The following is a 14,877-nucleotide window of genomic DNA, read 5'->3' on the forward strand; positions in this document are numbered from 1 at the left end:
GATTAAATTAATCTTTCCTATTGCTTCTTAATTCTTTAATGTTTTCTGTTACAGTGGAAATAACTAAATGTTTTGGTTTTTTTTTTAATCAAATAATGCCAAATTATGCCTGATTCACGGTGGTGAATGGTGAAAGGAAAAAAAAAAGAAAATTAAGGGCTATCACTAAACTAAACCAAACAATCATTTCAGGCTGCAGCTCATCTTCAGGAGATTACGTTTATTAATGACAAATAGTACATTCCCATTAGGATCTCTAATGTATGCATATCATATGCCTTTCACTGAAGGATGCAGGTCTGACTCTATACACTTGAGCATGAGCTATAATTAATAACTGGGGTTAGTAAAGTAAATCCTTCTTGAGGAGTTTCTCACTAAGGACATTCATAAACGCTCCTGTGACATTCACAGAAAAAACAGTTTAGTGCTTAATGAATACTACTAACACTAATCAGTAATGGTTCAGAGCACAAAGTATTGTTTCAAAGTCTGCACTATGAAATCTAATACCAGCAGCATGATCATACCATATTATTTACAAACCATGTTCTGTCTACACCAGCTAGAACACCAATTCAACATTCAGAAACAATTAAAACAGGCAAAAAAAAATATATTATATCGCAAGTGTAGAGAGTTCTATAATTCATAAGATGTTGTGATGTCTATTGGTTTTCTAAGATACTCATATTAAATTGAGCTTTACTGTCAAAACTCTAACACAAAACAATACTGAATATATAAAAGTGGACTTTCTGCCAATTTAAGATTACACAACAGCATAGATACAAATTGAAAGCACATATATATGGGGCCTAGATAGGAAGCTGCATAAGCTTTTATCTCAGCTCTTGTAATTAAAGGATGAAATGATGATGTTCTGTAATAACAGTGTACCTGTTTGTAAACTTACTCAACATATTCTTCAGAAAGTGTGTGAATGCATGATAAACAATGGCCTAGAATTGACAAGTTTTTAAAGTGTAAAAACCTGTTGTAATTAATTCTTACACAGGCTCTTCACAGCCGTAAGAATTTGGTAAAGCACAGAATGCTTATTCAAATATGAACCAGTATTTTTGTCTATGAATAGCTCAACAGCTTTTTATTTCTAATAATGGTAAATCAGCATCTTTTCCATTTTTCCCAAAAGGAACATAATGTTCAAAGGAAGCTTGCATTATTCTTTTAAATCTGCAGGGCAATACAACCAAAAATCTTGCATGTGCTTCTATGACAAAATAATTATTCTAACTTTGACATATTCATGTAAAATGTATGTTTTTTATATATACAAATTCCTTTCCTTTCAAACAATACTGCAAGGTAGGAAAGAGAAGATAATTACCCCATAACTGTATGACAGCAATTTATTAGAAATATTACTGCTGAATTTCAACATTATAAGTAGTTTCCCTGACAGGAAATTTACCATTACAGGAAAGAAATTTATATACATCTAAAGCCTTACTATGATCATGAAGGGTTGACTAAATAGAGCAGCCTTCCATTTCTTCTTCTATTGGGCATGTTGTATTCCTGTTTAGAGATCACTGATGTAGAAATGATGCTGGAGGAACAAGAGCTCAAAACAAACATACAGGCCAGATTTCCTCCCATCTGCTGTCCTGGTGTCATGGTTTGCTTAGTGAATTAAAGAAGGTCCATTTCAGCTCAAGACTGGTCCCTTTAGAGGTTTAGCACTTCTGCTTTACTCTCCAGTTTTTCTCCTGTTGTGTCAAAAAATAATTCAGGAAGGGGTGAAGAGAGGAAGGCATGACTTGGGATGTTCATAAGATTCAGTGAGCTTCTGGATTTGATACTGTTAGGCTATTTGCAGCTCAGACAGTGACACAAGGCTGCCCAACTGCGGAAAAATGTGGGACTGCCAACCCAGAGCTAAAAAAGTCATGGAGGAATACAAAAGTAAGCTCTTTCCATCGTACGGCAGCATGGACGGGGCGCAGAACACATTCTCTGTGACTCAGTCTCCCTGCCTTTCATGCACAGCTATCCAAGAACTGAGGATTTAACCAAACTCTACAATTTGGGCACTTTGTGAGAACAGTAAGTACTCTAGAAAAAGCAAAAAAATCAGGATTATTACACAAGGCAGAACATAAGCAACAGCCAACAGAAATTAGCTACTTCTTTAACAGACTGCAGACCATTACTATTAATGTTTTCCTCTAGCACTGAGAAATAAATGCTTTTTTTTTTATGTGGCAAAACTGTCTTTAAAGATCTTTATGTTCTAAAACTTATCTCTCATTCAAAAAGGATTGTCAATTACTTTTTTAATTGTTTTTGCTTGACAGAGCAGGAGAAAAGAAACCTTTACCAGAATGACCAGAAATGAAATATCATTTTCAGATACTTGCTTAAGTAGCAAGCATCCTAATAGTTGGGAAACATCTCCATGTATGTGTGAGAGGAAGGAGGTTGCAAGTGGAATTTCAAGAAGTCCTATTTCATAGAAAAAAAAAATACAGAGAGCTATACATGATTTCCAGAGCACAAAAGAGATGGGGTTTAAATCAAAAGTTTGCTTTTACTGGAATGAAAATAAAATATCTTTACAGATGTCACTAAGTTTTATAAATTCACTTTGCCATCCTTAGGAGGTCTATCACTGTACATGGAGAGGGAAAAAAAAGGTTTTCTAATAACACTAATGGCACTAGACCCATTTGACTATCTACTTACACCACCTGAACTGTTACATCTTCTCTGGTTATTAAAACTGTGAATTCAGGATTGCATTTGTCAGTGTTTTTTTCCAAACAGCCAAATCTAATCTATTTTAGTTTGATAAGGTAGAATATTTCAGATCAGATAAGAAAGTAAAAAAAAACCCCAAAACTAATGCAGTTTATATACAAATTAACAGGGGTTCTTTTCCCAGAAATCACATGCAAGAATCAAGGTAAGAAACTCCTCAATGGATTTAACAAATATCCATCCCAATATCACAAACATTGTCATAGAATCTTGAAATAATATACCGTTTTCAGCAGATCCTAAGGTGACCACAGTTTCTTTAAAATGAAAGAAACCACGTAGGCAATCACTGCTACAGGTTGGTGAATTGAAACAAACCAATTAGTAAGAATGATCCAAGGACTTAACCTTAGATTATAAAACGGTTTGGGTTGGAAGAGATCTTAAAGCCCACCCAGCCACACACCCAGCCATGGGCAAGGCTGCCCCTCAGCTCAGCTGCCCAGGGCCCCTTCCAACCTGGCCCTGAGTGCCTCCAGGGATGGGGCACCACAGCATATCTGGTCAGCTGTGTCAGGGCCTCACCACCTTCATAAAGATGCAAGAGATAAACATCTCTTTTCAAAAACAATAATCTTTAAACATTCCAAGACCAATTTCTCTGAAAATCAGGCCCAAAAGTCACTGAGACGTCCTATCCATATCAGACTGGAACAATTTAAGAAAACAGAATGTGTCAGTCTTTACTTACCCACCACGCATTTGCAAACTAATGTTCCCTTGGCTGAGGCTTAGAGAGGCTGCTGCAAACCACCCACTGCAGAAATAACTGTTCTGGTACGACAGGTTACTGCCCTGAGAGCTGCTGGTGTGCACACTACTGCAGGAGGTTACCACCACCAGGGCATCCTGCATCACTGCCACTTGACAGGACAGAGATCACCAGCTGCTCCGTAGCACATGACAATTTGAACTTGGTCCTGCCACGTTTTTGTACAAAACAGGAAGAAACACAAAATCAAGTACAGCAACCAAAGAACATTATTTTTAATATTAAGAAAAAATATATATTTCTGTGCTGGATGAGTCAAGCCTTTATTGCTAAACCAGCTTGAATTAAAGCAGGTGAAAAGCTGCTATACTCTAACCAGTGAAAACACAAAATCAGTTTCACAAATGATTTCTTAGCATTCCAGTTACATCAAGCAGAAGATTCAGAAAAGCTTATTTTAATTAAAAACTTTATTTTTCATTACAATTCACAGTTTATACATGGCAAGACAAACTCTTGCCATGTGGACATTCAGAACACTGTGCTGGGGAGACGAGGGTCTTTGTTATAAGAGCATTGCTCGGTGCTGTTTCATGGAATTTCTTTAATTTTAAAAGCGTACTCTCTATAAATGTTAATTGACTGATATTTACACTGAATTGACTGAATTTACATATTAACTTATATTTATTAGAAAACAAGCTAAGCATCCAAAAACATTAACATTCATATCTTGCATGTTATCTAATGGTCAGAGATGCTGTAAGATTTGCCACTTGAATCATGCCCAATCAGCAAAGTCTCATTCTTTTTAATTTACACAGAGCCTAAATTAATCTTTAAGGCCTGTTCAATTCATGTTATGTACAGCCATGTTACAGTAGACTAACATAAGAAAAAAAACATAAAGCTATCCGTTCCATCTTGCATTTCTTCTGAATCTCATGTACACTTACAAGCAAAACAGAGGATATAAAATTAAAGTTAACGTGTTTTCTTAAAACCAATAAAGAAAACCCATAGTCTGGTTTAGATCTGCGTCTCATCAGCCTATCCTGTCTGAACAATCATCAGTATTCAGATTGTGCTATTTCTCAGCTCTTCTTCATGCCTGCACTTATATTCAGAGACATCTCTATTGGAAATGTATGGAGTCACAGTGATACCAGTTTCAGTCGCATTCCCATATTAGTCACAGCTCCGGCACAGGCAGCCACTGTACAGCGTGACATTCAGGAAAGCACTCCAGCAGGGTTCCTGTGTAAAATATCATATGGTGTGTGGTGCGACTTGACTTAAGGAGGAAGTTAAGATCCTCACTGCACAGCAAATATCTGGCAGAAGGTTTATGCTCATTGAAAATGGTTGTATTTTGCTGCATTGGTTTCTGGATGTGGTTATTGGAATACAGCAATTAAAAGCCTCTCCTGCCTCTCTTCAAAACAGCCATCTTTATTTGCTCGTCATCTACCAAATAACTTAGTGATAGAAAGCTGATTTTTTTTTTTTTTTTTTTTGGTACATCTGACACAGAGAAAAAAAAAATCTGCTGAACACTTCTTGAAAAAAAAAAAGACCTAAAGAGGATCTGCAGGTTCTCCAAGTCAGTGTGAACAAATATCAGCTGGACCTGAGTAAAACAAAATTCTACTGGGGAACATATTTGCAACTTTCAAAACTGCAGTGCCTTTAAATTCAGAGCTAAGGACATCATTTGATGACTGTTGAGTTTTGGCATTCATTCGTGCTGGTTGGTATCTTCAATACAGACACCTTTAAAACACCATCATTTCAAGAAAAATGAAAGCTCAAATGAAAAGCACTTCTCATGCAAAAAAAAAAGAAAAAGAAAAAAGAAAAAAGAAAAGAAAACATACAGGAATTGTAGAGGTTCTGGTTCTCCAAAAGATAAGGCACTGACAAAAATTTCTTAGGTAAAAGGCTGCATAAGAATTTCTTGCCATTTACAAATGTGTTGTAGTCCATAAATGGTCCATTCCTAGGCTCAGTAAGGTAGACCCTGAAATATTAAGGACTGATCCCTCAAAGCTACATTGTTACCATAAACAAGTGTGATTCATTCTTTAGGCCGTATGGCACATTAGGAGAAGTGAAAAACAGTCTGGGCAGATAAAGGCAGAAGACGTTGCGTGTTCCAGCATCTTTCGATAACAGAAGTGCCATTCATCTTTGTGTCTTTGAAGAGATGCGATGGTAACTCTGGACTGCAGTTTCTGTGGAACTCATGCACACATATAAAATGCTATTAGCATTGATCTTTGACAGGGTGGAGAAAAAAGGGTGTATGGCTAGTCTAAAAGCCAAGAGCTTCTCAAGGACTGGGACCCGGCGTCACAGCTACTTAATATTTTCAATGACAGCTATTTCTTCTGCTGCACAGTGCGGTGTCAAACCATTCATGTAAATGCTGTCTGTCTTTGTTAGAGCTGGCAAGAGGTCCTTCTCACTGGTGAGATGGTTGACTGACAGGGTTCTCTTGCAGGGGGTCAGGTCTTGGTTGTGGTTGACAGCGAGCTCAGCAGAGAGCTTTCTTTTGATGGAGGTAGCCCGCTGGAACTTGTCATAGATCTCCACGCTCAGGCGTCTTCGGGTTTCTTTGAACTCCGCGGTGACATTGGCTGTCCACTCTGCAGCGTGGGCTCGGAATTCCCCTACCTGCAGCAAAAACAAGAAAAAATATGCAGCTTAATAAGGCTGAGGACTTTAAAGTCTTCATAGGCTTGAAAGCAATGCAGCTTTGGGCTGGCTGGCAGAGGGCTGTGGTGGTTGACACAGATTTCTCATCCCATATACTTGCTGTTTCATTGACAGCAACAAGAAAAAATGATGCTCTAGTAAGAGTTAATAGCAATTCAAAAAAAAAAAAAAAAGAAAGAAAGAAAGAAAAATCTTTTCTACTGAAATTTGTTACTGAATTACAGGCAGAGAAAAACAGAGGGAACAGAGGGGAGCTCCAGAGCCCTGACAGCTGCCCAGTGCCCAGCTGGTCAGGGCATGCTGAAATCCCAGCAACCCAGGCAATGCTGTGTGTTGTTATTTATGAGCACTTCTACTGTCTATGGAAAGATCCCTAGGAGACTTGGCAAAGAACTTTCTAAATTTAGACAGAAAAGCTTTTTTTAAAAGAAAGCATCAGCTGCTGGTATTCTCTTTTTCTTTGTGCTTGCTCAGACATAGTGCCAACACAGTAATAGCTTCAGTCCTGTCAGCAGCACGTCTGTGTACCACCCTGCTTCCTCCAAGGTGACACGCATGCAATGGGGGGGTGGGACAGCTGGAGCTGTCACCACTCTCACCCCAAGGAAACACAGGCTGCCAGTCAGCACGCTGCGCTGTGTGCTATCACCATACAGCTGGAGGGTGGCATTTCCCTGTCACACATGAATCTCCAGCCTGGTTGGCAACAAGGTGCTAGTGTGCACAATCATTATCATTTAATGAATGAATGGATGGATGGGAGCAGCCTGGTCTAGTGGGAGATGTCCCTGTTCATACCAGGGGTTTAGATCTAGATCATCTTTAAAGTCCCTTCCAACCCAAACCATTCTAGGTCTGTATATCCCTGCTGTACATGTGAATATTCCTGTCTCTGTGTGTCTTTGCCTTAGAGTCTGTTAATATACAGGCTGATCAACTTCATTAAAACCACTGTAACTTTGACCCACCATTTCTGCATTTTAGTGCTGTGAAAGCTGGAACATGCTGTGAGCCCAGGCTCTGAGGGTACGGCTGAGGAGGGGGAGGGAGGCAGCTGCTGGCACAGGCTTCCAAATTATCATCTTCCTTGGACAGGGCACAAGATAGACTTGGCAGCTCACCCATATAATAGTCTGAGGTGAACGACAACCTTATCAATTATATGCTATTTATATGTTTTCTCTTGTGTTTCAAGCACACAGTTACTATATTAAATTTCACAGGTAGTTAAAGGAAGTACGTTTTGAGGAGAATATCTTGTTATAAGGGAAAAGGGAATAGACTGCTTTTCTTTAAGTCTTGGCTTTGTAGGCAGCTTATTAGTTGGAACATATAGCACAGGGGAGATAGACTGCTGATAAATACAACTCCAAAGAAAAGCATTTTAGAAGAATTAACCTTCTTAAATACATTAGTCTAATTGGTACTACTCAGTCCAGAATTTCAATCATCAGTGAGCGAGCCTGGACTTGGTGAGCACAGAAATCAAACACAAATTAACAAAGAGAAATATGGGGCTAAGCCATCACAGAAGAGTGGCCAAAGGCTTATTCATGTTTTGCAGTGCAGTGGAAAACAGGAATATAATGAAGGTAAAAAATAATCAGCTCACTCAGGAATGACGGGGTTTCAGGAAAAACTTTCCCCCTCCAGAAACAAAACAAAAAGCTCTTTACCCAGGGGTCATTTTATTACATTTGTCTCAGCTTCAGTGAATTACGCAGTTGACTAATGTGGACCCATTATGTGTATTTTCTGAAACGAGGATTATTATCTGTAATACACAGAGGATTTGCCCAGCTGAAAGATTATTAGTATTTAAATTGTGCAATTAGGATCAGACACACTGCACTTCAGATCTGAAAATAATGAAATCTGCACTGCTGAAACATTTCAGCTGCCGCACTAGTTTTATTTGTAGCAAACAAATAACAAAAGTACGATAAGCAGTATCAGTGCACTGACACCCTGGGGTAGCTTTGTGCTGCTCTAAAGCTCTCCTAAAGGCAAGCTGCTCAGATTTTGGAGCATGTTGCTGTCTAGGGGAGCAAAAAGCCCATATACAGCTATTTTACCCTGCACATTTGTAGCCCTCTCCAGCTGTGTAAGACTTTTGCTCATGCACACATCTCTGCGATTGCAGATAATCACATTCAAGGGATGTTATTAGATAAGTAGTTTTAAAACTGTCTTGGCAACCTACTGGAAGTCACAAGCATCTTGAACTGCCTCCCTATGACCTTCCTAACCTGCTTTTTGGTAGTGGATCCAGTTCCCACTTCTCCCATGTGTTCTCAGCTAATGAAAAACAGCTGGCCATGCTTCTGAAAAAGCAAGTACAGGTAACCTTTAGTACATGCTCACAACTCTCTCACCAGTCCACCTCATAACATGTTGATGATGGAGCTGTCTTGCACTAGAAAAGCTGCTCTATTTTAACTCGTTTGTATGGGAATTATTCTGGAAATTTTTCAGATTGTTAGGATAGTTAATTACGAGGTTCTAATTAGATTTCTTTTGGGAAGCAAGTTTGTGCAGCTAGATGGAGAACATCATTAATATGTCTTTTAGAGACAGAATCATGTTCTAATTAAGGTGATATGGAACATGAACATGGTGGTCTCAATCCTATCTACCCGTATATCAGAGCTGTGATGCTGCTTGGCAGGATTTCAATTCTATATTAAAATCGCTGGGAAAAAAAATAATAAAAACACAGTGCTGTTACTAAGCAGAATTCAAATACATTCCTAGTAAAACAGAGGTAATTGGCACAGCATGAGAGACAAGGTGGTGCTGTGTGAACTGTGTGTGCCCCCAAATTATTGCTTTCAGCCCCTAGCATTTGTGTGAACTAAAATGCACTCGAAAATGTTATCTTTCCAGAATAAAACTCTTAATTCCATAGCACTTACAGATTTATGTACAAAAGGTTACAGGAATATAAATGTGCAGTTTTCAACTGCCAGTGAACATAAGCAGCTAATAATCTGATCCTTCCTTTATCCATAGGGACCTTTCTGTATATATGCAGGTCCATTCTGTCCTTAGGGTATGACATTTCTTCCTATTGCATTACAGCTTATTTTCATCTGGAGGCTGACAGACGCAAAATGCTTTATGCAAAGTGATTGAAATGCCAGTTGCCTGTGCTGCTCAGAAAAAAGTCTTAACTTACATACCTACCATAACACTTGTTTACTTTCCTCAAATGCTTTTGCCCCATTACAGCACACAGCTCTAATTTCTGCAGTCGCCATAGCTGGATATCACGATAACATATTTGGGCAACATGATACAAAGGTATGGTCTCAGTCACAGAAATTATTGACAGCTAAATACCTTACATAAAGCTAAATTGAATTACATATTTCAGAAGTAACAGGAAAACCACATCACAGGGATATAAGTAACACTAGCCTGGTGAAGTTGCTCTTTTCTAACTTTTGCAGAACAGAAACACCACCAGTAATGGGGACTCAGCCATTAGCACAGCTCCAGGATTGACTTCCTCAATATCAAAATCCAAATCAGACTACAGGATGTCAGATCCACAGATATTTCACAAGGAGCACAAACTTTAACCCATGAATATTATACCTTGAACATCAACAGCGGGTAACTCTCAGCTATTTATGAAGCAATAACCTACTGCCTTATGAGACCTGTATCTGCTGGACTCAGTGACAAATTCTCAAGACATATGAACGAGAAATATATATATTCCACATCATAGCACACATCATCATGAAACACTAGACATTTTTCACTCAAACATCATTCCTTGATTCAATTCACTGCCCAGTACAGACTGCCTGGCCTCCAGCTACCACTGCAGATAGACCTCTATCTCTAAATATATGTTGTAGGGTGTCTTTCAAAATGTGACATTTATTCTATTGGAACATAATGAGAAATAGCACGTGAACAAATATAAAATGTCTACTTATTCCTGTTAAAGCCACTTTATATATATACATGCATGAATACACACAAAATATACTGCATGAATTTTCCAAACGACCAAAGAGTTCCCAGACCTTACCAAAAATGTCATTTAAAGATGAAAATACTGAATATAATGAAACTAGAAAGAAAGCAAAAAAAAAAAAAAAAGAAAAAGGACAATAAATAAGCATTCTTTCACTTTTCCTGCCAAAAAAACCCCAAACATGTAAATTAATATTAACCTAAAACTCTGGTCCAGGCCAAGCCTCTCAGCCAGTATCACTGATGAGATCAACACCTTCCCTATTAATTTTCATCACCGCCAATTAAAAAAGCAGGTTTGAAGATACTGAAGAACCTAATATGAAGAAATTCTTCATATTTGTTTGGAGTTTGGGGACCTTTCTGGACACTCTATGAACAGATAGCCAAATAATTACGCAAACAGAACTGCCCACCTCTCAGTAAGCACACACACATTAACTGCAATTTGGAAACACAAGTCACATAACTATTACATATGAATAGTCTATACTTTGAATTAAATTACAACTGTAGTAAAACAAACAAAAGCATGAATATTTCCTTGAATAGACCAAATTGAATACACGCTGTTCTAAGCTCTCCTTAACTTTGCTTGAAAAATCCCAATATGAATGTGTAACCAGTTGATCTATTTGTGTTTACAGGGAGAGAAGATAGAGTGATGTTGCCTGGAGAGACATACACGATGTGAAATATCTGATATGCTTGGGAGAAGCTATAGCAGTGAGCACCAAACTGTAAAAATAGATGTTACATATGTTGTACAAGAAATCATGACTAAATGTATTTTTAAATCACTTGGTTTGTGGTTTGTTTTTTTTTTTTTTGCATACAATTTAGAATGGTCATGATGTTAGTGCAAAGCAAAAAGCAAAACGAAATAAATAGGGAGCAGCTGAGCGGGAAATATCCATCTGACTATTTTAGAAAAAAAAAGTGGCCGTCCTTACTGATACTTTTAATGCTGAAGATGTTCCTCAGTATATGATTTCTAACATTTATACCTAATGCATTCTGCAATTTCTCAGCTTTTCTTTTTTCCCTCCAAAGTACTTTCCTGTTACTTCAGAATAACACATCCAATTAACCTCTCCATGATCAGCTACTCAGCGACAAAACTAGAAAGAGCATGCACATATCACATTATGTACTCAGCAGAGTAGAGTACATAACATTTTGTCTTAGCTTTCAAGAAACTCATCCAAGCCTTCTCAGAAATTTGTCTCAAAGTCTCACCTAAAAACTGAAATAAAAAATAACTTAGGTACAGACAGTCTTGATGTATTTAACAATGCAGCTGCTGGGTGGGTTGGTTCTGTAGGCAGGTTTGTCTCTCTGCCTTCTCATTTTCCTGCAGTCCTGGGTAAGCAAACGCCATTTCTTTCTGCCTGAACCACTGCTGACCACAAACGTATGTTCATTTTTGCAGAAGAAAAAAAAAAAATAGGTTTGACAGACATTTTGATCGAAGCCCATGCTTTTCCTGTGTCTTAAGAATTTATAGTTCAACTAAATAAATTCCCATCCCCAGTATATTGCTCTTAATGTTTCTAATTATAGCATTATTAGAGAACATCCAAACCTCACTGCCCTGTAGCAGAGGTAAAGAAGACTGCTACTTGTCTTTAAAGGTAAGACAAGACAGTAGCAACATACAACAGAAAGACCATAGACTGTACAGAGATATCTAGGCTGAGCTTTCCCAGGTGTGTTAACCATTATTTTCTGCTCCTTCATTCATCCCAGGACTCAGTTCTGTAAGACTCTTCTACATCAGATCTTTAACACAGCAAACTTTAATTTCAAATTGAATGTCGCAAGTAAAGCATTATTTGTTCTCTCATTTAGTACCCCCGACTGGTATATTAAACTCTTTTTTAAAAGCCAAGTACTAGAAAGGAAAGATTCTATTTTGTAAAATTGCTATCTTCTGGAATAACATCTAAATTACTTAGACAGTGGTATTTTTGTACGCACAGTGGTCAGAAATGCTCTCCCACTGGTAACTGGATTATTCAGTCCTTCAACAAATAACATTTGTGAGTTTATTCCAGTGAGCAATGTCTGTTTGCCTTCACCCACAACTTCCATGAGTGCAGCTGATGCCTTGGATGAAACAAACCACAATAGTTAAAGGGAATGCAGAGAGCTCATGAATTTTGATTATTTTGTTGTGGAGAAGCATATATGGAGACATCTGTGGGAGTGTATTTTGTGGAGATAATGACAGATGGCAGATACAGAAATGCTCTTTTGCTCTATCGTGGTCCAATTCAACTAAATAGGAACAGGTAGCTTACAATACTTTTTTTTTCATTGGCAAAAACAGATCAAAATAAATCATGCATTGGGCTTTTTTTTTCCCTCCTTTGTTTAGTCTTTTTTTTTTTTCTCCCCAGAAATATAAACACTCCTGTGTTAAGTACTCCCTCAGGACTATTCCTGATATTGTTCATATGACAATTCTTTGCATAGAGTTACATGTGTATAGTAGATGATTGTACACTAACTATTGGCCCGATTGTCTCCATTTCTAGCATTTCATCTTGTTAATAAAATTTCAAGCATCAAGAAAAATGTAAGCATCTCCTTTTAACAAAATCAGTCATTTTATTCAGTTGATTCATCTACCTCAGAAAGCTATCCAACCTTTCTCAACCTGATGGAACTGAATGACACCCATCTTTATTAACCACAAGAAACTACTGGAGTTAACATTAAGCTCTATCAGCTGACCTTAATGTGATTCAGGAGAACATCTATTCTCTATCTACACTCTACAGCCCATGACTTTGCTGTGGCCAGAAATAGCAAACATTTTAAGAATTTTAGTACAAGCATAATGAAATCCAAGTCACAAGCAGCTGAAAGGCTCTGTCTTTTAAATTTCTCCCACAGGAAAAAGATGACTTCAATAAGTTCACTGGCTTTTATTTTATTTTTCCTCACAGTGATATTCTAAAAAGAACAAAGAAAAGGCTTAATTTAGACTCGGTACTAAGAATAGGATGGTTATTGTAACTACAGGGTCAAGTCTCACCAAAAATCGTTCAATCCTAAAATTCCCAATGTTAATACCTGGGGTAATATTTTGTGAAATATTAAATCTCTACTTTAATATCACAACCTGAGTATTACAGCTGCACTCATTCCCTCTACAGAAAAGTATTCCATAATTTCTTCAGTCTCTTTTATCCGTTATCAGAAAACACAATTTCCTCTCTATCAACACAGCTTCTTAAAGATGCAAGGTTATTCTGCTGGACTGGCTTTGTCTGGTGATACTTCCACAGGAGAGCTATCAAATGTAAACTTACACGTTTGCTCTGAGATTATCATAAAAAAAAGTTTTTAAAAAGTTAGTCTTCAGGAATATTAATCATGAAGATGTGGGCTGAACAGATTCCAGACTAAATATCACTATCAGTAGAGTTAAATCACAGATACATTTGTCTTAGTAACTTAGAGGATCAATTACATCTTGTCTCAAAAATAAAAAATAAAAATCAAGATCTCCTAATATAAAAGTTACAGTAACCTACGTTCAAGGAATCTTCATGTGTAATTAACTCTGAGAAACACCACTGCTATAACTGATCTCTTTAATTAATTTCTATCTCATTATGAAGTGCAAGTAATTTGCTCTAGTTTTATTTCTTGGGAATAGCTCTTGTCATTACTGTCTGGTTTAATTCAACCTGAACTGAAGGCATTTTATCCTTCCCAAGTCAGCACAGTGAGGAAATGGGGAGCACTGGGAAAGAGTTGGGTGATGGAACTTATGCAAAAAACAGCCATCACTAAAAGGATTTTTTTTTTAATCCTCAACTAGGAGGTGGGATATAAACATGGACCATACCAACACGGTAACAACACAGATGTTACTTTTGTGTGTGTGATGAATCTGAGGCTAAGTCAAGCAAGCACCATGTGCCAGAAGTACAAAAAGCTCAGGAAAGAAATCTCAAAAAATAAAGTGTGAAAGCTGATTAGCAGACTAGTTCACTTAAGATTAATAGAAAAACATGTCCTTTCATATTCTTTACTGCACATAGTACAACCATATACTTGCAAATGAGTGATTAATACAGAAACTCAGTACTGGAGTGTTGCTATGGCAGGACCTAGAACACCACCAGGATAGCTTTCACTCATAGTTTTTGGAATGAGATGAAATTTCATTCAAAATCAAGTCAGCATTTCTTCCTTCTGACACCATCACCACTCTGTATGTGTCTGAGACTAAAAAAAGCTTATGGAAGGGACTGTACTACCATCACATTTTTTGTTTTTTGGGGTTTTTTTTTTGCAAGTTTTGTTTGTGTGGGGTTTTTTTTGGCCCTGTTGATATTCAGGTTTGACAGTATTTTATGACCTAATAGCTTATGTTCTTCCCCATCTGACACAAATTAGTAGGAAAAAAAACAGTTTTTTGAATGTTGCAATTCTTCTCAAATACACATTTCTGCACACTGCACCTAAGCAGGCTTCTCTTGTTTTGCAGTTGTAGCCCTCTGCATTCCTCTTGAATATTAGGTCACAAAACCAGGGACTGTTTTCTGGTAGTATTCCTTTCCAATAACATCTGTAGCTGTAACACCGTGTTCCTACAGAAATTCAACAACCGCCTGCTGGCGCATCCTAGAATTGTGTCACCCCCATTAATCACT

General features: G+C 37.6%; 1 protein-coding gene across 6 annotated transcripts in view; it reads right to left on the minus strand.

Annotated features, from left to right (window-relative positions):
• Positions 1 to 3,810: 3,810 nt before the first annotated feature.
• The window catches only part of KCNK2 (potassium two pore domain channel subfamily K member 2), a 127,644-nt gene continuing 116,577 nt past the window's right edge, over positions 3,811 to 14,877 (minus strand). For 5 of the 6 annotated variants that reach the window (XM_031595798.2, XM_090135034.1, XM_090135035.1 and 2 more), the window contains one exon: positions 3,811 to 6,172. In XM_031595798.2, coding sequence (XP_031451658.1) covers positions 5,855 to 6,172 — 318 coding nt within the window. In that variant the 3' untranslated portion in view covers positions 3,811 to 5,854. Of the gene's footprint in view, positions 6,173 to 11,960; positions 13,166 to 14,877 lie in introns of those variants that run through there. The other variant, XM_090135037.1, reaches the window with a different exon arrangement.

Source organism: Phasianus colchicus, chromosome 2, assembly GCF_987193195.1.
Source record: "Phasianus colchicus chromosome 2, bPhaCol1.hap1.1, whole genome shotgun sequence".
Taxonomy (NCBI): Eukaryota; Metazoa; Chordata; class Aves; order Galliformes; family Phasianidae; genus Phasianus; species Phasianus colchicus.